The sequence below is a fragment of the Panthera leo genome, chromosome E1 (genome assembly GCF_018350215.1).
Source record: "Panthera leo isolate Ple1 chromosome E1, P.leo_Ple1_pat1.1, whole genome shotgun sequence".
NCBI classification, from domain to species: Eukaryota; Metazoa; Chordata; class Mammalia; order Carnivora; family Felidae; genus Panthera; species Panthera leo.
Window position 1 is genome coordinate 15,781,842 of NC_056692.1, and position 26,113 is coordinate 15,807,954.

Consider the following 26,113-nt stretch of genomic DNA (forward strand, 5'->3'; position numbering starts at 1 on the left):
CGCGCTTCCATGACGCAACCCACGGGGCGAAGGAAGATGGCAGCGCGGTTGAGGGGTTTAGTTTGGGCCAGCCGGCCGCTGCTGCCGGTGATCCAAACTTGGGACCTCCACGCGCGGCGCTGGGTCCGGGCGCTACGGCGGAGCCCCGTGAGAGTGGTCTCTCCATCCGGACAGGTGGTGGAACGGAAGCCCGGTCCTGGGAAGCAGCCCCCTAGAGCGGCGGCTGAGACCGGTCCCCACGAGCCGCAACGGAAGCCGTCGCTTCAGGTGCCTCCATCCCAGAAGCCCTGCACCTGGGAAGATTCGGGGCTTCGCTATGATAAGGCTTTACCCGGAGACAGAAGGCTGAGGTGACTTGTTCCTGAGACTTGTCGTGTATTCCCGTTTCTCTTTCCATTTCTTTTCCCGCCTGCCAACCTCTTTCCTCCTTTTGGAGGACTTCTTCCACCAGAATCCATTGGTTTTTATAATGCATGGAGGGCAGAATAAGTGTTTTCCTTGGAATTCATTTGTTAATGTCTATGAAGTTCTTTCTGTTTGTTAAAACTAGGTGTGTCTCGGTAACAAGGATGTTGGTAATTAGCCCGTCTTTTTGTTTCCACCCACAGCAGTGTAATGACAATTGTTAAGTCCAGGCCATTTCGGGAAAAGCACGGGAAGATCCTGCTGGAAGGTCGCAGGCTGATTGCAGATGCTCTCAGGGCTGGTGCTGTACCGAAAGTTTTCTTCTTTAGCCGTCTGGAATACCTAAAGGAGCTGCCCATTGATAAGCTGAAAGGTGTCAGCCTCATTAAGGTGAAATTTGAAGATATCAAGGATTGGTCCGACCTAGTAACACCACAAGGAATAATGGGTCAGTGGTTACAGTGTGTCACCAGAAGTAGAGACCTAGGATCATTTGTTCATAATTATCTTAAGGCAGCAAATTTTACTTAAATTCAAAATGTTATTACCTAACCTTTTCTTGAGACACCCAGAAAAATACAGTTCTCAAATCTGTGCATCTTGTAGTATTTTCAGTGGAAGCTGAAGCCAGTTTTTTTGGTCATCGTTTGAATTATAGTTCTTGAATATTATATATTCTCCTTGAATATTATATATTTTTAGGTCACTTCTTCAACCAATAATGTCCAACTACAATTTAAGAAAATGGTTACTAAAAGATTTAGGCCTCTATTTGCACAAGACCACTGCCAGTGTGGTGATAACCTTTCTGTTGTTGACCCCCTTATTCTAGAAGCAGGTGTAAGCAGTAAGCTGCAAGCTGTTACCCTGTTTAGCCCATTGAACAGGAAACTGTGTCTTCCTTTGGTTGACTCTAACTTAAGATTCTTTTTTTCAAGTTTTTTTTTTTTAATGTTTGTTTATTTTCTAGAGAGAGAGAGAGACTAGGGGAGGGGCAAAGGGAAAGGGAGACACAGAATCCAAAGCAGAGTCCAGGCTCTGAGCTGTCAGCACAGATCCTGATATGGGGCTCAAACCCACGAACTGTGAGATCGTGACCTGAGCTGGAGTTGGACACTTTAACCGACTGAGCCACCCAGGCTCCTCTAACTTAAGATTCTAATAGATGGTGGTGTCTATTAGCACTTAGAAAGTCTTTTTTCTAAAAATTAAAAAAAAAAAAAAGGAAAAAGAAAGCCTTTTTTCTAAATATGGGAAGTCTAAATGTATCTTTTTGACATTGGAATTATATTTTTGATCTGAGAATCAAATGGCAGTAAATGTAGAGGTTTCTCTTGGATAGTAAGGGACAGTTGGGGTAGGAGAAGTTATCTTCCAAGATTCTAATGTTTAGGCCAGGGTCTCTCATACCAGTTGTGCATGTGTTTTCCTGTAGTGGGTAAAGTGCAGCTATTAGTTGGGAGAGCAAATTTGGGGACTGTCTCTTACTCTGTAACCCATCAAGTCCTAGGGACCTGTGACCCTACATGCAGAACTCTCCCCTAGGGTGGGGATTTGGACTGCTAAAGTCCTCCACCCTAAGTATCCGTGCTCTTGTTAGCTATACTTCTAATTCCCTTCTCTATGCTACAGCACAAGTATCATTCATTTTTATCCTGCTGGCCACTTTGGGCACATGTGTTGATAGCGGCTAGCCCATCCTGGACTTCTGTAGCCCTCCTCGTCGTTATGACTGCCTTTCATCGTTTTGTGTCTTTTAAAAATATATATTATTTAGCTTACCCTTTTATTTCATATTTGAGAGGTGGAGTAAAGGGAGAAGGAGATAAGACTGTCAGGCTTCTGGCACATCTCTGAATCCAGTAACCTAAGTAGGGCCTCTAGCAGAGTGTTCTCGTCACTGCAGCTGTCCAGGTAGAAATTAAAGGACTTCAAGGGGTGCCTAGGTGGCTCGGTCTGTTAAGCGTCTGACTTTGGCTCAGGTCATGATCTTGTGGTTCATGGGTTCCAGTTCCATGTCAGGCTCTGTGCTGAAAGCCTGGAGCCTGCTTCCGATTCTGTGTATCCCTCTCTCTCTCTGCTCCTCCCCTGCTTGTACTCTGTCTCTTTCTTCCAAAAAAAAAAAAAAAAAAAAAAAAAAAATTAACAAGAAAAGAAGTTAAAGGACTCTAAGTTCCCCTGCTGTTGTGACTCTTAGATGCAGGATCTTTTTACCACATACAGATACCTAATAGGGAAACCATTCCCTTCCCTTCATTGATGGGTTAGGTATAGGTCTGTATTCTTGGTGTGAATAAATTGGAATAGCCTTTGGGGAGGACAGTTTAGCAGTATCTATTAAGAGTGCTTGAGGGGCGCCTGGGTGGCGCAGTCGGTTAAGCGTCCGACTTCAGCCAGGTCACGATCTCGCGGTCCGTGAGTTTGAGCCCCGCGTCAGGCTCTGGGCTGATGGCTCGGAGCCTGGAGCCTGTTTCCGATTCTGTGTCTCCCTCTCTCTCTGCCCCTCCCCCGTTCATGCTCTGTCTCTCTCTGTCCCAAAAATAAAAAAAAAATAAAAAAAAAAAAAAGTTGAAAAAAAAGAGTGCTTGAGTCACCTAGCTGGCTCACTCAGGAGAACATGTGACTCGATCTCGGGCCATGAGTTTGAGCCCCATGTGGGGGTAGAGATAAATATTAAAAAAAAAAAAAAATGCACACACACCATATATTAATTTTACTTGCAAGTGTTTTTCATAGAGAAAAGTTTGGACATATGCATAGAGAGGTATACAGGGATGTTCACTGCAGGGTTGTTTATAATAGGGAAAGTGGAAAATAATCAAATTGTCAGTTGGGGAAGAACTAAATAAAGGTGGTATGTTCATGTTACAAGATAACATGCAACAGTTAAAATCAGGTAACTCCAAATGTATTGACATGGCAAGTTCTCTAAGACATCTCCTGCTATAGAATTGAATAAGTAGTTTACGGGATAACACATAGAGTATGAATTTTGTATGTGAAAGAAAAAAAGCACCTGTATATGGGTAGACATTTATATATGTACGTAGATGCATGGAACAGGTTCTGAAGGGATCTGTACACTCCCAAGATTGAAAACAGTTACGGGGAGGAGGGGTCACGGGCAGGACTTTTTGTATCGATTTTTTTCAATCAGAATGTATTCATGTAGTACTTACATGACTAAGAACACAGATTGATAAATATCTGAAAAGCCAAATTATCTCCCAGGTTCAAATCAGACAAGTGAACCGCCTGTTTTGTTTCCTCAGGGATCTTTGCCAAACCTGACCATGTTAAGATGACATACCCAGAGACTCAACTTCGCCATTTGCTGCCCTTATTGTTGATTTGTGACAATCTCCGTGACCCTGGGAACCTGGGGACGATTCTGAGATCTGCTGCTGGGGCAGGCTGCAGCAAAGTATTACTCACCAAAGGTCAGAGCACTTGTTCCTGGGTGGATTGGTCGGCCATTTGTAAGTGAGCTGGCTCTGTGGGCAGACATACATGGATTTGAATTTTGGGTCTGCCTCTTATTAGCCATTTGTCTGTGAGCAGTATTCTGAGTGTCATTTCCCTCATCTGTAAAGTGGGCATAACAGAATCTACCTGGTAGGGTTGTTCTGAGAAGTGAGATGGTGCACATGAAGTACTTAGCACTCTGCTTGGCACACGTTAGGTACTTCAGGAAATGTCAGTTATCTTTTAAGATTACTTTGACACCGGCTAGGTTATTAAAGAACTTAAAATCAGGGAAAGAAATACATGCCAGTTTTAACACTTCGAGTCCTTTATTTAATGATCTTGAGTTCCCAAATTGGGGGGCATATGAAGCCTTCCTAAGTGAAGACATTCTGAATCCTGTAAAAGGAGTGTGAATATGAAATTGGGATGCATTTGCCTTAGCCTTAAGATGGGTCAGACATACCCACACAAGTTAGCCTCTGACATTTCTCTCTCCTGTCCTCAGAAATTGGGATGAGTAGGCTTGGTTCTAAACAGACTTGCCTAACAGCTGGGACACACCTAAAACACCTATTACAGCTTGCAGGGATGGTGAGAGGGAGAGAGTTCATCGAAAACACTCCAGCTATCATTCACTGTAAACTAATGACACCTGCTGCTGAGACTTGCCTCAGTTGCTCCTTTCACCCCTTCATCCCAGTCACATGTTGTTGGAATAGATGGGAGTAGATGTAGAGATGGCAGCAGGAGAGCTGGGTACTGGGGTTCCATCATCAGTACCCCGCCTACCCACCCCATTGTTGAGATCTCTGAGAGCTGGTGTGGTTTTGGAGATGTACCTATACAATCCAAGTGGTGTGTTTGCCACATTCATGGTGGTGGCTGGTGTATAGGACAAGGGGAAGGAGTAGGGAGCACTTGGCGTGGTGCCCAGTATGGAGGATGTGAGGATGAGGGGGGAAATCCCACTTTGTTCCTTACTCCCCACCAGGGAGAGGGGTCAGACTGGATGGCTCCCCTCATGAGTCTCGGCCCTCTTTTGTCCTCCCCGTTTTGCCTGCAGCCTCTTGACACACAGCCCAACTCTTCTCTCCAGTTCCCTGCAGTGATTGGGAAAGTCTGTGGTTGGCAGTAGGCGTGGGCAGTGTTACATTCTCTGTGTCTTATCTTCCTTTTAAAATTTGGCTTGCCCACTTACTCTGTTCTGAAGTTGGGTTACTTTTTACAATAATTTCTAATGCAGAGAGTTGTGTTAACAAGTTAGGGGATGGTGGCAGACATGTGATGCCCTGGCCCTGCTGTCTCTCCCAGCCTGTGGTCCTGAGAAAGACCACGCAGAAGTGGCTGGGCTTAGCATGGGTCTGAATATAAAAAATAGTCCTTTTAGCCTTTTTTCTGTGGTGTGAGAGAGAGAGGGAGAGAGAAAGAGAAAGCTGTTGCCTTGGCTTTCCATGGATCACTGTAATTGCCTCTCATTTAATTTCCCCTCTCTAGGGTCTTCCCTGCTCTGGTGCAGATTTAACACTGAAGCCAAATGGGTCTTTCTAAAGCATAAACCAGATTCTGTCACTACTTTACTTAAAATCCTTTGATAGCATTACATTGTTGAATGGACAAAGTCCCAAACTCCTCAGCCTGGCATACCCACCCTCCTTTAAGTTGGTCCTTGCCTGCCTCCCTTTCATCTCCCGCTACACCCCCACCCGCTATTGGCCTGATCGCTTTACTTACAGTTTTTGGACTGTGGCGCTCTTCCCCCTTCTATAATTTTGTCCTCTGCCTCAGCCTTTCTTTGACAGCTTCCTCCTATCCTTCAAGATCCAGCTCACTGTCATGTTCTCTGGGACATTCTTCCTGATAGCTCTGCTTCGTACAAGGGATTTTTGCTACCCTAGTAATACTTCTTTTACCTCAATTACTGATATCGTAGTCACGTGTTCAGATATTGTCCGAACACCATCGCCCGTGATACCATGAGCTCCTGGAGGTTGGAGACATTAATGCTCTTTGCCTCTCCTGTACAAGGTCTGGCCCGGGTGTATGGTAAATGTTGAAGGGATGAAGAAAGTCTTGTTTAGCACTAGCAGGAATTCATCCCTATAGTCCCTTTGCTGGATGCTGCCATAATGGGAGGCAGAGGTCCCAGCCATCCCGAAACTACAGGACATTTTTTGCTTTCTCTCCTCATCCAGAATTAATTTGATTTACTGCAAAGACCCCTTGTCTGGGATGGTTTATAATCTTAATTGGATCCTGTCTCTATTTTCTAGGCTGTGTGGATGCCTGGGAACCCAAAGTGCTACGGGCAGCGATGGGTGCGCATTTCCAGGTGCCCATCGTCAATAATCTGGACTGGGAAACGTTGCCCAACTACCTGCCCACCGACACCCGGGTCTACGTGGCTGACAACTGTGGCCTTTATGCCCAGGCGCACATGTCTAATAAAGCCAGTGATCACGGCTGGGTATGTGACCAACAACTCTCGAAGTTACACAAGTATGAGGAGGAGGAGGAGGATCTAGAACCTGGAGCCAGTAAAGCCTGGCTCCCTGAAGTTGAGGTCCAGAGTTATGACTTGGACTGGACAGAGGCACCAGCAGCTGTGGTAATAGGCGGGGAGACCCACGGTGTGAGCCTGGAGTCCCTGCAGTTGGCCGAGAGCACTGGGGGCAAGAGGCTGCTGATTCCCGTTGTGCCTGGTGTGGACAGCCTAAACTCGGCTATGGCTGCAAGCATCCTGCTTTTTGAAGGGAAAAGACAACTGCGGGTCAGGGCGGAACACGTGAGCAGGGACAGGAGTTCCCACTGAGAGGGATCTTGGAAGTCAGTCCTTGATTTGAGGTGGTTACCAGCTCCTCCTGCGTTGTTAGGAGATAGGCAGAATATGGTAATCAGGCCATATTCAGGAGGCAAGAGGTGGGCAAGATGCCATTATATGATTACTGGAAAAATAAGAATTTCCATGAATTTATGCTTATCTTCAAAAGTAACAAGGGTGAGAATTCTTCCTGAGATCTCCCCCAGCTCCCGAGCCGAACTTCCTCTCGAGAGAGCCCAGAGAGCAAGCATGACTCGTGCCCCAAGTGGTGGCAGAGTGGGATTGCTTTATGTTTAAGGGGAGGGGTTTTTGCAGGAACAATCTCTGGTTGGCTGTGCTGTCCCAGGCTGGTGCCCCACTTTGGTCTGGGCCTGGCCAGGGTCGCACACAAATGTCTGATGCAAGTGGCCCACAGATTGTGCTTGAGACCCTCAATGCCCCGTCAGCTTTTAGAAGGTAGAAGAGCCCACAGCCTTCATACAGGGCTGAACCCATAAAGGCTCGTCCTCCAGCTTCACAGAGGCCATGATGCCTGTCACACCAGCAGGCTAGATCTGGGAGGCAGCTCAGTACTCCTGGAGTCTGTTGGCATTTGTTCTGTCAACACCTTGGAAAAGTGCTAGGAAAACGAGGTCACTAAAGGATGAAGCCAGTGTCCTGCAGCTTTGTCCCTGGATTATTGTTCCTGCTGATTTTTGTTACAAAATAAAGATCAATGACCGAACAACAAACCCTATGCCTTGTTACTGTTAAGAAAAACAAAACAATGCAAAACAGTATACCTGGCACATAATTCTAAGTCTACTTTATCACACTGGGTGAAAGAAGGAAAAGAAATTTACGTCCCATCCACTTCATAGTCAATGGCTTATAACGCCATGCCTTGTGAGTTCTTTTTGCACATTTGTGGATATAATTTAGCAAAGAGGGCAAATTTTCCTTTCTTTAAAATGACTACAGGGGAAGCAACCAGCGATGAGGCTCTGGTTTGTTGAACGATCATGGAAAGTCACTTTCTCAAATTCTTTGCAGTTTTAAGGCCAACATTCGTTTTTTTGCCATTTCCCCGGAAAATAAGAATTAAAGAAGGAGCAGTATAGGACAGTACACTACACTGGCTGGAAGAGAAGCTGTCAGATGGTTGGCAGAGCGGCCCCTTGACTTTGTGTTGAGTGGAGCGCCATTGACGGTTTCTGCCACAAGGTGGCAGCCGCACTTCAAAACCACTCCCAACCCTGAAGGGAGGGATTTAAGTTATTGAGAAAGGATGGAGTGAGTCTCTGCACAGAGGGCATTTTGCAGGACATTTGTGCTCAGAGGTGCTGAAGTTGGAGACCCATCCAGATTCTCATTCTCAGTAGAATCTGAAGCATAGATGGACACTGGGCCAAAAAACTAAGGGGGAGGTGGACAGAAGTGGGAAGCGGTTGCAGAGGGAAAAACCAGCATAACTTTTTCCTTTGAATGAAACCTCTGGGGAAGTAGCTCTGGACAAATGTTGATGTCCCCATACGCCTGGAACTCACACTGGGAAGCCTCACCCTGGTTTGCAGCTTCAGGGCAGGGAGAGCTGCAGAGTCCTCTTCCCTTCCCCCAGCTCGAGGTGAAGATCCTGTCATTAAGGCTCAGGATGAGCAGACCTCTGGGGACTGGTTTCCACCAGTTTCACCTGTGACCTCTTACTACTTGCCCCGTGGATTGCTTTTATTTATTTAACGTTTTTGTTTTTGAGAGAGACAGTGTGATGGTGAAGCAGGGGTGGGCAGAGACAGAGACAGACACAGAATTGGAAGCAGGGTCCACGCTCCGAGCTGTCAGCACAGAGCCCAATTGGGGCTCGAACCCAAGAACCTTGAGATCATGACCTGAGCCCAGGTTGGAGGCTTAACCGACCCAGGTTAAGGGTCCCAGGTCCCCAGGGTCCCAGGTGCCCCAAGCTGAGCTGCTTTTACCTCCACTTTTGCCATTTTGCCACATGAACACCCCAGAAACAGCATCACACCAAGGGTTCTGTGGCTAGTGCTGAAAACCAGCTGTGCTGCAGGGCCTGGGTGTTCCCTGGGCCAAGCCCTCCCTGCCCCCACTCACTTAAAAAAAAATTCTTTTTTCGCTAACACTCACATAGACATCTTTAAACTCCAATGACTTTCTTCAGTGAATGCACAAAAGTAACAAGCTGGAAGTCAAATGAATGGATGAGCTGTTTATTGCTGTGGGCGACCTTAAAGTCTGAACTAGCTTGCCACGTATGTCTGCAGCTGAGACAGCCTGCAAGCCGGGCCCTCCAGAGCCGCGGCCAACACCCAGAGGCCAAGTATGACTGAAAGTCTGAATACGCTACAGAAGGCATCGGTTCTCTTAACTACGTTTGTTTTCTAGGGGAGGCACCTTCTTCAGCTAAGGCATCATAGTCGGAGGGCCATCCGCAAAGCTGCTGCCGCTGCACAATGCAAGAAGGGAACAAAGGTTGGGGACGAGATGTGGCCGTGACAGGGTCTGGCCTCCCAGCCTCCCTCTTACCTCTGTGATGGGAAGGGGTGGTGCAACTGACTGCAGACCGGCAGAGGGACTTACTTCCACGTCCTGTGATGTCCAAAGATTTCTTTTTTAGCCCTGGGTCCTAAGATCATGCCACCTCTTGTATCTTTGTGCTTACCTGTGTTGGGTGACTGACCTGTGTGAAGCATGAACACCCAGGAACCTAGACTTGAGGCTGCCTGCCTCCTTTGGGCTGCACAGTCACCTACAGGCTTGGGGAGAGACCTTCATGAGTTAGCACGTTATTTAATAGAAACCCAGCAGTCCTTCAGAACAAGTCCTACCCAAATCTAGTTACACATCTCCTAGCCTGGGAAGTATTGCAAGAGTCCAGGGGGCTGTGGAGACACAGTATGCCTTAAATGAAGCAGATTTTCTTCATGCTTTCACATTTGAGACACGCCTAGGACATCCTAACGTTGTATTTCCCCCATTGGAAGGAGAAATCGCAGCCATAAAGTGGACCCAATGTAACATTTTCCTACAAACAGCCTTGGTTCCTGGAAACCACGTCCCTTGCATTATTTACTAACACTGGATAATCAGGAACGAAGCTAACAGATGACAGCCATTTGTCAACAGAGGATTTTCCTTTGAGCAGCCTGCTTGGAAGAAGGCCATGGCGACTCTTGCCCGCTGGGTGTTCGCAAAGAGGGATACAGGTTCAGTGCTCGCTTCTTCAACACTGCCGCTTCAGGGAACTTGACAGACCCTGAGCTCTGGGCCTCTGGGTCAGTCCTCTGTTCACATGGCACCACCCAAAGAGGCCACAGAGGGCACTGCTGAAGCTCCCTACCGGCCACACACAGCTGTGCCCAGTCCCATCGGGCGAGTGTGGGCTTGCTCCTCCTGGCCCAGGGAAATGACTTATGAACAGGATGTCCCCATGCCTGAGCCTGTGTGACTGAAGGGGGCTGGGCCAGTTGCCTGCTCACATCCCTCCCGGAGCTACGATTCTAAGTCTACATGCGTGCGCACACGTGTGGTGTTCTCCCTGAGCGGACACTGTGACACCTTATTAGGTTCTGCTGATCTATTCTTGGACCGTGTTCTATGTCTAGATCATTGCAGAACTCCGTTTGCTACCCTGGAACAAGGCAGCAGGCGGAGAGAACAGCTTTTTAGTGTCTTTAATTAGGCAAGAGGCAAAAACAAAGTCTGGCTGAAAATTACCACTTGAAGTTTGGCTGATGCCAAAACAGTTCTGGCTCCCTGTGCTTGGATAAGTGAGAGCCATTGAATTTGAGGACATACTTGGAGATGGGGGGAATCTTCTGGAAAGGAACTTCAGTTGCCCTCTGGCATTTACCGCTGCCCACCGTACATCCCGATTCCAAACACATACCCTTTTTCTTAACCAGATCTTTATTGTTGGGGACAGGTAAAAAATCTCATCTGTTGTGAACACGAGTAGAGTCCGATCTGGAAGTCATTGTGGTGAGCACAGAATCTGGAACCCCAGGGTGGCATTTTTACAGCCACGTTCCTGCCTCAACCTACTGGGGCCTGGTTTCCCTTGCTGCTGATGGAAGCCGTTGAATATATCACAGCTGGGGTTTTAACCTGCTTCCAATTAGTGACAAGAATTAAGGTATTTTGGAGCTGCTTAAGAAGCCACCCACTTTGCATCAAGAACCTTTAAGATCTCATGCTACTGAAACGGGTTTTTACTGGCACTGGGAAGTGGTCCTCCATCACCATTTCTCCTCAAAGCTGCCACTATATAAACCTAAAGCTTTTTTTAGTAAACCTTCCCAGTGACCTTAACCTACACACCCACTCTAAAGGGGAATTCTGGTGCCAAGGATCCAATTGACCTTAGTGGCAAGTAGTTCTGTCAGCCCCGTACAGGTCACAGAAGAATCACAGATGACCTGATTTTTCTGCCGCGTGACTTACAGGGACTCCTACCTGGACTTTGTTCCTTCTGCGCCAGAAGATAAGTAGTTGCTAAAAGAGACCACTTTTCCTCCAAGGCTATCATGATATAGGACACAGGCAGAAGTCCAAAGAAATCCATCTTCCAAGTAAGGTTGACCTCACCTTGTCCCCACACCCACCACACTCCCAAGAGCTGGCAGGCCTGGCAGTGGGGTGTGTGTGGCGACAACCTCAAGTACAGCACCAAGTTCCTGAGCAACTTCCTGGGGCCCAAGAGAGAAAGCAAAAACCTGAGGGCACAGGCAGATGCTCATGACACCCACGTGGGCATCAAGGTGAGCACTGCCGGGAGGCCTGAAGCCCTGCCCCAGTCAGGGTGCAGGACCAAGGAGCAAGGTCTGTAGGAGTCCAGCATCTGCCGTGCCCCTCAGCACACACACACAGCTATCCCATGAGAAACCTCATGCCTTCAACCAGCACACCAGTACCAAGTACCAGGAAGTACGAAGGGTCCTGGGCAGCATGGCAGGCTAGGCAGCAGGTAGGAGCCAGGCTTGGGATGCAGCCATGATGGGGGAGAAACATGTTTGGAGAGGGATCTCCATTCCAGGGACTGTCCTTCCTGGACATCCTAGAAGACAACGTAGTTTGAGAACTTTGATATGGTGCAACACCTTGTCCCCACACCCACCACACTCCCAGAGGAGACACTGGCAACGTTCCCAGAGAAGCCCCTCCACCCAGCATAGAGCTAGGGTTGAGGGTCTCCAACTGTTGCCCGTTCTTCACTGGGAGACCTGTGTGGGATTCCTTGTTTCTGCAACCGGCCTCCTCAGGCTTCAGAGCACTTGCTCCCCTATGGGGAGGGGATGAGCACCAGTGTCCACAAGAATGCCTGTGAGTGGAGAATCCGCCCTCCACGAGGGCAAGTGGAACCAGGAGAGATGCCAGCCAGAGCTCCAGCAGGGATGTCTGATGCACTAACCCAAAGGAGCTCCCTGGCCTCAGAAGGATCCGGCAGATGACCACGTTAGTTAGTTTCTGCTCTGAAAAATTCTGAAACATAGCTACTAGGAATCCAATGAAAGTCAAGAAGATCTTGTGTGTCTCCCCCCCAACCCCCGACCCCCCAGGGCCCAGCACCACAAGCAAAAAGATTTTTGTTATTAACCACAGGAAAGGCCAAGTCGATAATGTCCAGAGATGCCTGCTTTATTTCTTACTAGGCGATTGCATTTCAGGCTGTGACATCAAGTAACTGTCTAATTACCAGCTAACCTTGTACCTCTGAACTACAAATCAACAGTCCAATTCAGCAAGGGGCAATGGTGTCAACAGCTGACTGGGGGCTGGGTTTTCTAAATCAGTGGTCTTGGCTGACACAATGCTGTCAGCGGAGACAAGGGTGAGGCCTGCCGTCACGTGGAAGACCCTAACACCTGGTTGAGATAAGCCCAAATCCTGTGACTCCCTAGGTAAAGCCCCCACCCCAAGTCCCAAGGACACAGCAGTTGTTACTTCTGTTTTCTGGGATCCAAGCTACCTGAGCTTGCTCAGCAAAGTGTATCCAAAGCATACTTTTAGTTGACATGCCCTCTGCTCGCACTGCCACCCTAGGATACAGCTCTTTCTGCAGGTCCTTAGGGAGAAAGCTAGGCTTCTGGTAATTTCTTGTCTCTTTTTAGTTCTGCTTTGAAAAGAAAGGAGGGATGACAGAGGTAACCAAAGGTGGTCACAGGCACCGCGGCAGAGTGGGCCGAGTGTCAGAGGTCTGTGCTGGGTGAGGTGGGGCACCTCCAAGAACACAGGGCTGGGTGCCTCTTCTCGGGAAGATGTCCAAGGGGAAGAATTAACAAAATTCCAAGACAGTAGAGGCTGTTTGTACAAGAAGGCAGAAACTTGGAGAAGGTAAGATGAAGGAAAAAAGATGTAAGGAAAAAAATCACATGGTAGGAGCTCAGAGTAAGCAATTACTACATGAATCATTACCATAGCTACTCTTTCTCACCAGAAAAGAACACAAGCTTCCTTTGAGATCGTGAAATCCCCGGCCCAAGAACCGACTGCCAAGCTGGTGTTTTTCCCTCACACCAAGAGGGAGAGTCACTAGACGAAGTCACTTAGGAAGGGATGTTCTCACCAGCAGCTCTAACCTGAGGCGAGCAAGGCTGCGGCCCTTTCCCTGCTCCACCTGCATGTACGTGTGTCACTGAGCTGTCCTGGGCCCTGCGTGTGCATGCTGACACCAGAGGCCGAGCCAGAGCACCAGCGCACTGTCCCTTCACGCTCGCTCGGCAGAAGAATGCCTGGCAAACACTGCTCCCAGAGCTAGTGACTGAGAGTGTGATGCAGTCCTGGCTCTGGCCGGGTTATGCCAGCCCCGTGAATCCCAGGCCGAGTCTCCAAACATGGTGGGTTCTTCTGCTGCTGAGAGGATGTGCACCTTAGGGTGCTAGCTGAGGAGTTAATGCAGAAAACAAGGCACCACAGAGAGGTTGGACACTTGGGTTGTGTGATTCAGGACACGCCGGAAAAGTCCAAGGGTGGAGGGAAGAAAGGGGAGGAGGAAGAGGAGAAGATCGAGTTTTAAATAACGTCTCCTGAGGCCGGAGCCCCACTAGATGGGCTCTGGTTTGAGCTTTTCTGCTAGGAAGTCATTCACAAAGGCCTCCACAATGGCAGGGGTGATCTCCTCCACGTCCATCACGTACTTGGCCCGGGCTGACATGTCCAGAATGGTGAGCAAAGGGGCCGCCTCGGGCAGGTTGGTGTAGTCTCGCAGGGAGTCAGTCATGTCATCCTGGAAGTCACCAGAGGGAGAGAAAACAGTACGTTTTCAAGAAGGAGGCTAGAGAGTCCCCAGAACGCAGCCACTCCATTGTCCTGAGGAGCGGGCGGCCATCCGGAAACGATGGGCTCTCAGAACAGGGAGCAGTGGACTCTGTCCTGCCTGGGGGAGGGGTGGGTGCTTTGGAAAGTCCTCTCTGCATCTCCCCCAACCACCAGAGAAGTCCTCTTTCTTCATTAGCACAAAAGCAACTTTAACATGCCCTCTGCTTTGTAAAAATGTGATGTCTTCTGATCACTTACTTTTGCAACTGCCTCTCAATTATTGGCGGCCCCACTATGGATATCTGAGGCCAACCTGGCCAATCTTCAACTCCGGAACGTCTTTAACGGAAACAGATCACTGTCCCCACCCCACCCCTGAGGTTTTGGGGGTGAAACTGCACAGCCAGTAGAAAAGACAGGGCTACTGCAGTACTTCCTGAGGCTTACACGGGTGGCTGCATTTATCATACATTCCCAGTGATTGTCCAGATGAATTTGCCTTATTAAGTAGAACGGCAAACCCAGAAACCCAAAGATAGGAGACAGACCTGTAAGGGAGCAACCATTTGAGATTACCTTTCGTGCACCCGACCCCCATTTGGTAGAGAACAGGAAATGGACTCTACACAGCCACCCCGACCCAAGTCACCCTGCAGAGGAAGGGCCTGGGGTACTCCTGGCCTTAAACGCTGGCGAATAGGAGGTATGAGATTTACTGCTCACTGGTTTCTGAGACAAAAAAAAAAAACAAAAAAAAACCAAAAACCCATTCCATTCTCAAAGGGCAAATCTTTAGGAAGATGATTAGTGATCATCTTTTCTCCCTACCCCAGAAATGGCATGCACTTCCAGCAATGGCGATGAGGGATTCAGCACCTCTGGCACTGTTCACCCCGCTCAGGCCCTCCATGTGGGTTAATAAACAACCTTCATGATAGACAGAGGGGAGACACCTGGACAAATACTGTGTATCGAATTCCCATTAGGAGGCCTTGGCCAGCTGAGCACAATGCTGCGTCCCCTCCCCTCTCCCTCTGTGCAAACCACAGGGAGATGAATTCAATGTCTACTAAGGCTTCAGAAGGGATGACCTCCACCTGGCAGAGTGGAGGGGATCAAGATAAACACCCTTAGCCCCAGGAGGAGCGGGAGAGGGCTGGAGTCCTTGCTCAGAGGTGCTTGGTCAGTGCTTGATGTTCCCACACCCCAGGACCATCCCCTTCCACACAGCCTTGCTTCTGAGCATGAGGACAAGAACTGGACTAAGACAGCTGCCAAGGTCAGGATCCCAGGTGAAAGGCACAGGAAGGACGAGGTGGCCAGGTGGCAAGATGGAGCAGTGGATGACCCTGTCAGACCCTCCTCTGTCCTAGACCCTTCCCTCCAGGCCTGGGCCTGGCCACCTGCCAGACCACGTGGGCAGCAGGAGGGACATCACTGCCTCTGGAGTCACACTGACCTCACGTTCAGTCCTCTGTGCCACCTACTTAATGTGCGACTTTGAGAAGTCATTTTTGTGAGCCCAGGTCTTGTCCCCTGCAAAATGGGTCTAAGAGCAGCTCGCACAGGGACGAGGCGTGAGTGGTCTGTGCTCTTGAAGCCTCACTCATCTGTGAGATGGTAATGACCCCATCCCCAGTCAGAGAGGTGAGGAGCAGGTGGGATGGTGCCGGTGGTGCTTGTCTTGGTGCCTGCTACACAGAAAACCCGCAAATGCGCCTTTTCAGCCACATTTCTAAAGCAGTTACTGGAGCTCCCCAGCCCCAGCCCTGCCCCTGGCTCGGCCCCTGCTGTCCTGCACCCATCTTTTCTGTCTCAGCCATCTGAAAGGGGTTAGAGTTCAATAAATTCAGAGCAGCTTCCATTTGTGCTTTGTGTAGAGCGGGCTCGTGTAGCCCCAAGGCAGGACGCTGTGAACCTGTTTTGTTCCCTCTGCCCCACGGCAGAGCGGGGTGACTTGAGCTGCCTGTGAGGGACCCAGTGGGGCTTAGGAGGGGTGGCTGTTGAGGAGGTGATGAATGGGTGGTGGTTGGGGTCTGGCCTCATTGCCTCTCCTGGGATCCAGACAACACAGCATGAAACGAGCGCTGGGCTCTGACCAACTGGGGATGCAGATGGGTGGCAGGAGGGCAGGGGGCTTCAAAAAGTGTGTCTGTCAATAGCTTCCAGCCAGCGCCTGGGGTTGGGGTGGGGGGGGGGGGGGGGGAGGTGGCGGAGCATGCGTGGACTGGCTTCCTGGGGGCGGGGACTACGGCCATCTTGCAGGGATTTCCCCCATCTGCAGGATGGAGGCTCAAGCACCAGGGTGGGACAGGCACCCGGCTGAGGCCTTCCCACCCTGTGTAAAGTCCTCCGCTCAGCCCATCCCAGCTGGAGGCCTTCAAGGGACAGGTCTTGGGCGAAAAGAGCCTGGGACAGCAGCAGTTTCCCACCTGAGCACCCTCCCCGGGTGGCTAGGGAACAGATCCGAGTCGAGGCCCCCAGTCAGGATGCCTGCAATGGGGGAGAGCCCACTTTGCAGGTCAGGGCGGAGGGACTAAGTACTGATCACAATCTTTGTGGCTGCCACTCGTGCTAGCGGCCTGGGTAGTAGACTGCCAGAGGCAGTGCTGTCCCGGGAGGGCCTCCTGCTGCTCTGAGGCTGCCGAGCAACAACGAAAGGGAGGAAGGTGCAGCAGGGATCATGCTGGATGACACCTTTTCATACCACGGTTGTCTGTGGGCTCCTCACCCCAGATCCCGGGGCCCCTTCGAACATCCCCTAGGGTCGCAACCCTCATGTTCTAAGAGTTGGCCAGCCGAGCAGCCCGCGGCCCAGGCCCCAGTGCACTCACCTCCCCCGCGACAAAGAACAGAAGTGGCGCCTCCTCCTCTTTGGCTTTGTACTTGGCAATGATCTTCTCGGCTATTGGCTGGATCAGTTGCTTGGCTGCCTCGGACTCCCCATCATCCTCAGAATCTGTAATGGGGAAAGAGAGACACGAGAAGCACTCGTTTGTGGAACAGATGGAGTGGTGTCCCCTGAGGGAGCTGGGTCCTGGGCCCGAAATGCCCATCCGGGGAAGCCCCTGAATGGAAACAAAATGTCCCCTGGGACACAGGCCTCCCCTCCTGGGTGCACGAGGGTGTGTTTGCAGCACATTCGCACCACTGCGCGCTGAACTTCCCCTGATCCAGGATCTGAGGTCCTTGTAGCTCTTCTCTCAATCACAGAATCACAGCATGACCTCAGATCTGACCTCCTATCAAAAATGGCAGGACTGATGGTGGCAGTGGGGTGCCCCTGAGGCCCTGGAATGCCAGCTTCAGGGCTAGTCGGACTCTTCTGGGAGAGGATGGACTGCCTGTGTGGGAGGGGGCCTGCCCAGGTGTCCGGAGTCCCCTTTAGTCACCTCTTGCCTCCAGGGAAAGAGCAGCTTGGGAGCAGCCACACACAGGGGCCCTGGGGCTCACTCCTGATGGAGCCTGTAGCCCAGAGCAAGAGCAAGAACAACACCCCTAGGGACAAAGCGGGAAGGAGAGACAGGTAGCAGGATTTGCACCTAGAAATGCCACATTGCGCAAGGGGCCCTCAGCCTGAAGACTTGGCAGGACTTATTCTAGATCTACATCTCATCAGCTCTGTGACGCTGGGAACTCGCTTTATCTCTCTGGGACCTTCTCATATTTTCTCAGATGGCCAGTGAGCCCGCAACTGTCCCTAAATTCAGAACTGTGTCCCAGAGGCCCCAGGAGGCCTCTGTTCTTCAAGCACAGGGGCCAGCTTACAAGTCAGTTTGTTTAAGAATCCCCTTGAGTCTGCTGATTGGCTCCCATACCAGACTTCCAGAGCACAGGGTAGGATATGCCCCCCCAGTGGCATCTCAGCCATGACCCTCATACCCCAGATTATTTGGGGAGTTGGAGCTGAGCAACACAGCCCAAGGCAGAGGGTGAGGTGGCCCTTGGCCAGCAGTTGCTCTGTTTGCAAAAGGAACCAGGGTCATCCCACAGGGCTGCAGGGAGCCTGGAGTAGATGTTCTGGTGTCCCCCTGGCCCCCAGAGCAGTTACCCACTGAGCAGAGAAGACACCGAGGGGGGTACGCAGAGACAAGGCCCTGAGGCTGGGGTGGGGGGCCTCGGCCCAAGGGGGCCCAGCCTCTGCAGCTGCTGTGCACGCAGCCCTGCCTCCTCCCAACAATGGGTCTGTTGGAGGGGGGCCGGGCTCCAGCCTGACCTATTCTTCCCAGCTGGCAGTCGAGGAAGGAAAGCACAGCGGCAGCTCTCAAAGCCCCTCCTGCAGGGGCAGAACCATGAATAAATCATTGGGGTCAAAAGCAAGGCTGCCGGGAGAGACAAAGGCCCAGGCTCAGCATTGTTGGCATTGTTCAGGATGGAAAGAAGCTGCAGGATGGACACCCCCCCACGTGAGGTCTGTCTTGTCCAGCCCACCCTGGGGCTCCTGCTGGGGCTTCATACCTACAAAAAGGACGAGGCAGGGGCCCTCGTTGAGCTGCACAGCATTGGAGTCGGAGAGCTCCAGCACAGGTTTGGGGTGCCACGGGAACTCCCTGCAGTCCTCATCGTTCAGTACCTCCACGCGCCCCTGCCGCGTGATCACTTCCCCCTGTGGGTCCAGCACAATGAGGGTGGGGATGCCTGTGAGGGAGAGAGCTCACTTGAGAGTCCAGAAGTGCTGGGACAGAATCCAGGCTCAGCCACTGACCAGCCATGGGACTCCTTCGGGTCTGCCCGCAACTTGTCCAAGAAACCGGGCAACTCACTTCACCCCCTGGCTTCAGTGTCCTCCACTGCAATGTGGTAAATGGACCGCGGCACCCTCCTTCCCATCTTTGTAAAGATCAGCGAGGTCATGCACTTAAGGAACTCAGCACAGGGTCTTGGCACTTAGAAGCACTAAACTAAATCCTAAAGAGATCCCAGAGAAGCAGGAGACGCCCCTGCCACCTGCAGGGTGTGAAAACACACCCCCACACAGCGTACTTGCTGCCCACATAGGCCAGCACAAATCAACCCAGGCAAGGGGAGTCCACACACAGGCTGGCAGTCCCACCAGTGTGAGCACAGAGGCTGGAGGAGGGGAGGAGCCTGGGGCAGGGGCCACAGCAGAACAGGGGACAGCCGGCTGCTAGTGAGCCAGGGGCCCCACCTCCATCTCCAGCCCTGCTGCCTGGGGAGGTTCTGAGGGGGACAGTCCCTAGAGGGAGCATGCTGAAGGCAATGCTGCCACCCCCACTTTAGAGTCCTGGGCTGGAGTAAGAAATGCAACACAGAACTCTCCTCCACAAACAGCACGCCCCACCCCCCTGCCCATAAAGCCTCAAGTGAAAAACCAGGAAAAAAACCCATCCTGGGTTACACTCGCATTTGGGATTTCCACCTCCTTGCTCTGCGTACCCTGTTCCCTGCTGCCTCTCCTCCAGCCAGGGTACCCCCTACCAACCGTAGCCCATAGTCCTTTTGGAGACACTTTGTCTCTCCACTACTGGCAGCCGCTCCCCTCACCCCCTCCTAACCAGCCACCTCTCCTCTGGAGCTGACCAGAGCTTTTTAATTTTCTATGGGCCAGCGAAAGCCGTAGCAATTTAATATTTATAGATTCCAAAGCATTCAGTGAGTAATTTGCTCCACTGACATTTTGCTTCTCTGTGGGGGAGGGTGGGGACAGCGAGGGACCCGGAATGTGGTCCTAGTGTTTTGTTACCCGGCGCGGCTGCTGGCGCAGCAGGCATGCAGTGGTGGGCCTGTCTTCAAAAGGACTTAAGTGAGTCCATGATGTTCACACCTATTAGAAGTAGCCTGGCATGCTGGAGAACAAGTCCAGAGAGAAATGGGCTCCGGAGAACTGCCGTTCCCACCGCACCACACACAAATGCATGCAGCCAGGGCTCCTGGGGGCTTTCAGGACACTATCAGCTGTCCAGGCCTCCTGAGTTGGGAGTCACGCAGAGCCTACGGGCGTTTCCAGCCTCATCCTCACACCTGCATGTTAGCCTCCAGGGGCCTGGGTTCCCCAGCCCCGAGGATGGGGCTGGGCCTGAGTCAGCAGCCTGAAGGGGCTGGGGGCCACGATGGGGGCCTCCCATCGCCACGCCCCATCTCAAATATGCTTTGGCTAAGTTCTTCAATCAGAGTTGGTGTGGTTCTGACATAGGGCAATTAGGAGTGTTGGGTTAAACCAGGGCCTGCCCACTGCTAATATTAGACACAGCAGCCAGCCTGTTTGTAGCCCAGACGTAGGATGCTAAGTTGTTCTGTGGAAGACAGACAGCCACAGAGGACAGAGAAGGGAAGAAAAGTAAAATCTGAAGGCAAAGAAACCCAGTTCCTGGTTTGGTGCCTCAGTTTCTCCAAGGGACTACTCTAAGGGGCCTTCTGTGTTACCACGGCTGTAGCCTCTCTGAAGTCCTCGCTGGTGGGGACCAGCAGGGCAAGGACATGGAGCCCCTGTCTGGCTGCTCAGGGGTCCTCAGCTGATTCCACCAAGGAACAGCACCCCTGGGCCTTGGCTCTCCCCACCCCTTGCCTACAGCTACACAAAAGCAAAGTCCCCACTCGTATTTGTGCTTTGACACCAAAGCCCACGTCTAAGAGCCTAAGGTAACCAGGTGTGTGTGACTATCGTACATCAACAGAAAGCAGCTTGGTAAAATGCCCACAGTCAGACTGCAAACCCAGAGAAGCCCCTTTCTGGCACATGCACTGGGCCAGGCCCCTCTGCCATCATGCCCGGCCCTAGAGCCTTAAGTGTGTGTGCTCCCCTCCAGGGGTGACCCGCAGGAAGAATGGGAGAGCTGTCTTAGCACATCTGCTCAGCACTAGCATGGCCCATGCTACTCCACTTCCTCCCCATAATAGACGGCTGCGGGAGACACGATTAATCCTCTTTTCACGGACAGCCAAGTTACCTACCTAAGGTCATCCGGCCACAAGTGGCCAAACTGGGACAGGACCTCCAGTCTGCCTATTGCAAAAGCTGCTGCTTTTTCTACCTGGCCACTGCCAGGAGGGGCTCTCGTGGGTAGGCAAGGGAAGGCCCCCGGCATCCAGTTTTCTGCACCAGCAGCCGCCCTCCTCTTCCTCCTCAAGGCCACAGGGAAGGAGGCTGAGACCGCAAATCATCTCTTCCCTTTCCTCCCCCACAGCATACATTCCCGGCTCCCCTGAGACGGGTTCCCGGAAGTAGAGACTTAGAAGGAGAAAATAGGGCAAAGCCCCTAACGGGAAACTGAAAGGGAATGGAACATTTCTAATCGATGCCTTTGTGCGAAATAACTTTGGCGGCACCAGTGAGGGGCTTCTCCGAAGGAAATGCAAAAGGGAGCACGCGTCATCTCTGCCTGAGCTTCTGGTTCCCCAGCTGGGGGCGCTGGAGTGGCTGGGGGAAAGTACGGTGAGAATTCCAAGGCAGATCCAGGCCACCCACTTCACTTCTTGGAGCCTCATTTCCATGGCCGCCACAGGGGGTAGAGACAGTCTCCTATCTCAGTGGGTGTCGGGAGCAACAAACAAGATGACAAGTATAAGATGCTGAAAGCGTTTTACAATGAGTACTCCAGAAGTATTAGCCCCTCTTATAAATAAGTTCATTATTTTTTAAGTAATTTTTTAAGTTTAGTTTTTAATTTATTTTGCGAGAGAGACATAGAGAGCAAGAGGGAGAGAGACAGAGACAGAAAGAGGGAGAGAATCCCAAGCAGGCTCCGCACTGCCAGCACAGAGCCCAATGTGGGGCTCCAACTCATCTACTGTGAGATCGTGACCCGAGCCGAAGTCAAGAGTCGGACGCTTAACTGACTGAGCCACCCAGGGGCCCCTCGTTATTATGATTTGTGGTCATCCTAGGTTGATTATGTGGCTCATGAGAAGGCACAGGTACAGAAAAGACTGGTGCCTTGCTCTCGTGAGATACACAGAAACCTTGTGCTGGCCGGAGGAGGCTAACTAAAGAAACAGAAAACAGAGACAATGTCCACGCTGCAGCGAGCATCCTAGGAACCATGTGACGTCTACCACACGTGGGGTTGGTGTTCGTTTACTTGCACCAGGCCAAGCGTAACCTTTGGGTGAGGAACAAACACCAGTGCTCCTAGAGAGAGCTTCTGCCTCAAGCCCCCTGCCCTGGGGAACTGGGCTGGACCACGAACAGTGCCCCAGAACCCCCTGCACAGTCTCTCTCAAAACCTACAGAACAAAGACCAAGGCCGGAAGGCCTGCTCCAAACAGTTTCCTCCTGGGAGGAGCCTTTCTGTGAATATTTAAAACAATCTCAAAGACATGTGTACTGAGCCTGTCCCACATTTAGTTTGGCTGCTTCTCTGCCAAGCAAAAAGGGGGTTTTGAAGGAGGCGGCAGAGGGGGCCCGGGGCAGTGGGAGAGAAGCTAGGCAGGGCTGTAACCCCAATGACCTTCTGTCTCTGCTTCTAGATGGCAACATGACCCGAGGGGGCTGGCAGTCATCATGCAAAGATTGCTGGGAGCTGGAAGAGAAATGGAAGGAAAAGCAGAGCCTTAGGCAGGAGGAACAGGTGAGGGTACAGGGCAGGGCAAAATAGGTGATCACGATAGTGGTCATCATGGGGACTAGAGCAGGATGGAAACTGTAACATGTCATTAAATAGAAAGTAGAGAATACCCAGTCCCGTGTGTATGATTACAGCTACATATAAGTATGTGTGCGTGTGGACAGAGACCAAAAGGGAGTCGGAACAGTAAAAACAATTGTGTAGTAAGGCAGGAATGCGGGTGAGAGCAATATAGACTCGAGTTTTCTTAGATGGTGTTATGATAAATGTGTATTAGCTTAAAATAAAAACCAAAGAAAAACCGGAGGGCAGTGGGGCAGGGCAACAAACTCAGGCTAACGCCTTGGCCTTATCAATTACGGGTTTCCTTCAACAGCTCCCTCTGCACTCCCTGCTGGCTCCCCCAAACCCGCCCTTGCCTGGAGAGCTATGGAAGGGAGAAGGCAGCTGGTCTGGGTGGTAAAACTCAGAGAATCCCAGGGCACCTGGGCGGCTTAGTTGGTCAAACGGCCAACCCTTGGTTTTGGCTCAGGTCATGATCTCAGAGTTTGTGGGTTTGAGCCCCATCTTGGGCTCTGCACTGATGGTGTGGAGCCTGCTTGGGATCCTCTCTCTCTCTCTCTCTCTCTCTCTCTCTCTCTCTCTGCCTTCTCCTCATTCTCTCTGTCTCTCTCAAAAATAAATAAACATTAAAGAAAAAAAAAACCTTAGAATCCCAAGGGAGGGTGCGAGGACAGGTCTAGCCTACTTGCACTTGGCCAGCAGCAAGCCCAAAAGCCACTTGGGCACGTGTCTGTGTCAGAGGCACAGAGACGTTTGTGGCAGCATTCCTACAATACACAGAAACCAGACACAAGCAAGCGTCCATCAAACAGGGTAACAGCTACATAAACCGTGGTCCAGTTGTACAGTGAAACCCTTTTCAGCACCGAAGAGAAGTGAATCAGATAGAAATATCAACAAGGACAAATCTTGAAAGCATAATGTTTAGTGAGAAAAGCAAGTTACAGAACGATATTACAGCATGTCAGCACTTAAACATGCTTCTAAAAAACACACCCAGCATGACCATATATTATTCATGGATTCATACATATGCTGTAAGAATATGAAAACCAATTATGAAGATACACATGAAGTGCATGGTAGCATTTCCCCCAGGGGAAAAGGAAAGAGAACCACGCTGCACAGGAGTGAGGGGGAGTCTCCCCTTGGTCTGTATTAATGCTCCCATTGATCTCTATTTTAAATACCTGAAGCAAAAATCTCAGTTCTGGGTGGTAGCCACACTGGGTGCTTGTTACTATTTTTTTTCCCTGTCTGCTTTTTCTTTTTGTATGTTCTCCAAATTAAACAAGACAAACAGAATGGAGCTGCTCAGGAGGTCCCACGGCAGTGCGTGGCCTGACCTCCCCAGGCCCGCAGGGCCAGCCCTTTCATTCCTGAGATCTATTAAAAACACCAGCATTGGCCCCTCACACTCTAATGACTGAAAAACACAATCTCCAAATGCTTTGTTTCTACATAATAACAATTTTAAAAAATATTTTTATTATTATTTATTTTTGAGAGAGAGAGAGAGAGAGAGAGACAGCATGTGAGCCAGGGAGGGGCAGAGAGAGAGGGAGACACAGAATCCGAAGCGGGCTTCAGGTTCTGAGCTGTCAGCACAGAACTGACACGGGGCTCGAACCCACGAACCGTGAGTGCATGACCTAAGCCAAAGTTGGACGCTTAACCGACTGAGCCACCCTAGGAGCCCCCCGTTTCTATACAATAAATAGGTTCTGCCTCAAATTCATGTTTTGAAAGGGACGGGGAAGAGGGCAAAGTTAGGGAAAGAGAGAAGAGAATGGCAGGAAATGGAACAGGAAGGAGGGAAAGGGGAAGAGAAGCAGAAAGATGAGCAGGGAAAGAGGACGACAGAAAAGCCACATAAGCGACATATCCTGCAGCAAATAGCCCTCACGCTGCTGCCGCCCCCTCCCCCCCTCTGCCCCCCCAGCAGCTGGACTGAAGGCACCATCCACCTCGGGGGCTGTTTTCCCAGAGGCAGGGCCTACATCTGTCCGTCTGTCCACTCGGCCCTACACAGACCTTAGGCTGTCTGCCCTCCCCAGAGGTTGGGGCCAGGGGAGGAGAGGAGGAACAAAACACTAGGGCCCCCCAACCCAGGAGAGAAGGGGCGCTAAGCCTCCCTGCAAAGAACACGGTGTTCCCTGACAGCCCGGATTAGTTAGACAATTGCTAATGGGATTTGCCTTTTGCCAAGTATGTCTAAACCCTTTCCTTAGAAAGGCATTTAAAACCACTTATAGGGCTCCAAATTCCCCAGTCTGCATAAAGCAGTTGGGGTAGGGAGGCCTAGGGCTCGGCGTAACCTGGCTACTCCCCTGAGACAAAGGAAACAGATGAGGCCAAGTGCCAGGGCCTCGGTGAGCCCGGGTGGCCTGGTGAAGCCTGCTGGTCAACACAGCCTGGGCTCAGTCCAGAGCCTAGAGGGAGCCAGTGACCAGCTGCCCGCAGCGGCGCGACTTTCGGCCTGGCCAGGCTCATCAAGGCCTGCGGCAGGCTCTGCGACGACCTCAAGATCCAGACTCTCGCATGGCCGCCTAGATGGGCGGGCACCTCAACAAGGCCTCCTTCAGTGTACTACTGGGTGGGGCTCGCAATCCACAGATGCTGTAAGTCCAGCTTGCGGGATGCCCAGAGGACCCCGGGTTCTTTCCACATTACCCACTTTCATCCGAGTCTGTCAGGATAACACAGGGGAGCTCTGTCCTCACGTGCCTCAATACACAAAGTGACCGTCAAGATCAAGTTACTCGCTCGCTGTAAGGCACAGACCAGGCCAGGTGGAGGTGGCTCACCTTGGGGGTGGGCAGGGGAATGTACCTGGCACTGCTCTGTGAAAGCGCCTTCAGAATGCTTTCGGGGGAGACACCCAGCCCAGGGCACACAGAGAGTCAGGCGGGGAGCATGAACTCTCCCACACACAGCCTTGCAGGATTCATTGAAGACTGGATACTCAAAACAGCAGGACCTCTCTACTGCCCCTGTGTATGTCTGGAGTGTGTGCACACGATGATACTGTAATATAAGAAATACACATGTGGTCTTCATCCCCAGTTCCTGACACCAAGCTCCTAAAACCCTTGTAATTTCCTCAGTGGCAGGGGTGAGAGGGACATTCTTTGTTGCGATATTTGGTCTTACAACATTTGGTCTCAGAGCCTGCGACAGGAGCTTCTGAGGCCCTTGAAATCTGGGAGTGACAAGTGTGTTGTGTGTAAGGAGTTGACCAATGGTGGGGGAGCCCTTAAATAACTTCAGAAGGTAGGGGCTGGTTGCCAGAAAGGCCTGATGAGAAGGTTGCAACTTCCAGATGGATCCCCTGACCTCTGGGGAAGGAAGGTTGGAGGTTGAGCTAATCAACAATGGTCAATGGGGATGCCTGGATGGCTCAGTCAGTTAAGCGTCCGGGACTCTTGGTTTGAGCTTAGGTCATGATCTCACAGTTCATGAGTTTGAGTCCCATATCAGGCTCTGCACTGACAGTGCAGAGCCTGCTTGGGATTCTCTCTCTCCCTCTTTCTCTGCCCCTCCCCGACTCATGCATGCATGTGTGCTCTCTCAAAATAAATAA

General features: G+C 51.1%; 2 protein-coding genes across 5 annotated transcripts in view; one reads left to right on the forward strand and one right to left on the reverse strand.

Moving 5' to 3' along the window:
* Positions 1–9: 9 nt before the first annotated feature.
* Positions 10–7,415, forward strand: MRM3 (mitochondrial rRNA methyltransferase 3). Of its 3 annotated transcripts, none has more exons than XM_042916587.1 (4): positions 10–350; positions 609–853; positions 3,678–3,845; positions 6,144–7,415. In XM_042916587.1, exons 1-4 carry the CDS (start codon positions 10–12, stop codon positions 6,680–6,682), a joined length of 1,293 nt encoding a protein of 430 aa, XP_042772521.1. In that variant the 3' UTR covers positions 6,683–7,415. The 3 variants fall into 3 exon arrangements, with proteins under 3 accessions (XP_042772521.1, XP_042772522.1, XP_042772523.1); XM_042916588.1 differs by having other exon boundaries at positions 191–267; XM_042916589.1 differs by lacking the exon at positions 10–350 and having other exon boundaries at positions 709–795.
* A 4,891-nt stretch (positions 7,416–12,306) lies between these two features.
* NXN (nucleoredoxin) overlaps positions 12,307–26,113 on the reverse strand; it is a 158,410-nt gene continuing 144,603 nt past the window's right edge. For both annotated transcript variants that reach the window (XM_042917290.1, XM_042917291.1), the window contains 3 exons: positions 18,401–18,580; positions 16,777–16,901; positions 12,307–13,910 (listed from right to left, as the gene is read on the reverse strand). In XM_042917290.1, the coding sequence (XP_042773224.1) occupies positions 13,728–13,910; positions 16,777–16,901; positions 18,401–18,580 (488 nt within the window). In that variant the 3' untranslated portion in view covers positions 12,307–13,727. The remainder of the gene's footprint in view (positions 13,911–16,776; positions 16,902–18,400; positions 18,581–26,113) is intronic.